At 35.6% G+C, this 1,650-nt stretch overlaps 1 protein-coding gene across 1 annotated transcript; it reads left to right on the forward strand.

The window, feature by feature from the left end:
* The first annotated feature begins 254 nt into the window (after positions 1-254).
* Positions 255-1,211, forward strand: LOC140332678 (olfactory receptor 6B1-like). Its single transcript, XM_072413869.1, has one exon. It carries the CDS (start codon positions 255-257, stop codon positions 1,209-1,211), a length of 957 nt encoding a protein of 318 aa, XP_072269970.1.
* The last annotated feature ends 439 nt before the right edge of the window (positions 1,212-1,650 follow it).

Genomic DNA, 1,650 nt, shown 5'->3' on the forward strand with positions numbered 1-1,650 from the left:
ATTTTTTAGGCACTGGGATTGTCTGCAGTGTGTGTTGTGGCTCCCCCCTCCTACATCACTTAATAACCTAAATTCTTGTGTGTTCATGGCCAAAATGTGATATGTATAGGAAGATTTACCTTTTGTGCAAATATGTTTTCATGAATATTCTTTTGTGTTGTGCGTAAATGTGTAATTTTTCACAATGCTGTACCCTAATAATTTAGTTAATCAATGAATTTTTGACATTTCAATCTCAGAATAACTGTTGGATAATGGAAGACTACTCAAACATCACCAGAATTATTAGAACATTTACACTACTAGGATTTCCTACTTCTCAGCCAGTTCAGATGCTTCTTTTCTTTGTTTTTTTATTTATCTATCTTTTAACTATTTTAGAAAACATGCTTATTATTATTGTTATCTGGACCACATCTAAACTACACAAGCCTATGTATTTCTTTCTTGGTAACCTGGCATTTCTAGAAATATGGTATATAACCATCACAGTGCCCAAACTTCTTGAAATATTTGTTTCTAATACTAAGAAAATTTTAGTTGCTGTCTGTATTACACAACTCTATTTTTTCATTGCTTTGGTTTGTACAGAGTGTGTTTTGCTGACTGTTATGGCTTTTGACCGTTATGTGGCGATTTGTAATCCCTTGCATTATGTTACTACAATGAACTGGAATTGTTGTATCTTCCTTGCCCTGGGCTCCTGGTTTACAGGCTTCATTATATCATTGATTAAAACTTTCTACATTTCCCGTGTAACTTTTTGTCACTCGGATGTTATAAATCACTTTTACTGTGACATATCTCCCATTCTTAATCTTGCCTGCACAGACAGGAGGTTGGCCGAGCTTGTTGACTTCATACTTGCCTTGTTAATTCTTCTAGCCCCATTGCTGCTAACATGTATATCTTACAGCCGTATTTTGGTCACCATTATATCTATTCCAAACTCTGCTGGTCGCAAGAAGGCATTCTCCACTTGTGCTTCCCATTTACTTGTGGTGATGATATTTTATGGGGCCACTCTATTCATGTATGCCAGACCAAGCAGGGCCAGTTCTGTAGATTCAAACAAACTTGTATCTGTTGTCTACACAGTGATAACACCATTACTGAATCCAATAATATACTGTCTGCGGAACAAAGAAGTTCAGGAGATTATACTGAATATGAAATTACTGAGAAATAATAAACACGTGAATAGTACATGAAACTTATTGTAATGGCTTTACGTGTTAAAATAGACCTAATACTAAGTTATCAAGGGCCCCATTTTGTTCTAAAATGTTCCTACATACAGCTATACTACTTACCTGTTAGTTAGTGTGGGATCCATTTCGATCCCACCAGTCCCATCCTCTTTCTTTACACTTAAACCTGTTTGCTTTGGCTCTGTGTGAGCCAAATACAATGATTGTTGATTACCTAAATATAATATTTGATTTTAGGTCCACTTTATGGGCCTGATCTATCAAAGCTCTCTAAGCCTGAAGAGATAAAGATAAACTATCATGGATGAACCTGGTTGATCCAGCAAACCCAGAATGGACCTGGTCTAGGATTGAAAACATTTGCCAAATAATTATGATTATTATATTATTATTATCAAACTGGATTTATATAGCGCCAACATATTACACAGCGCTGTAC

The sequence above is a fragment of the Pyxicephalus adspersus genome, chromosome 6 (genome assembly GCF_032062135.1).
Source record: "Pyxicephalus adspersus chromosome 6, UCB_Pads_2.0, whole genome shotgun sequence".
NCBI classification, from domain to species: Eukaryota; Metazoa; Chordata; class Amphibia; order Anura; family Pyxicephalidae; genus Pyxicephalus; species Pyxicephalus adspersus.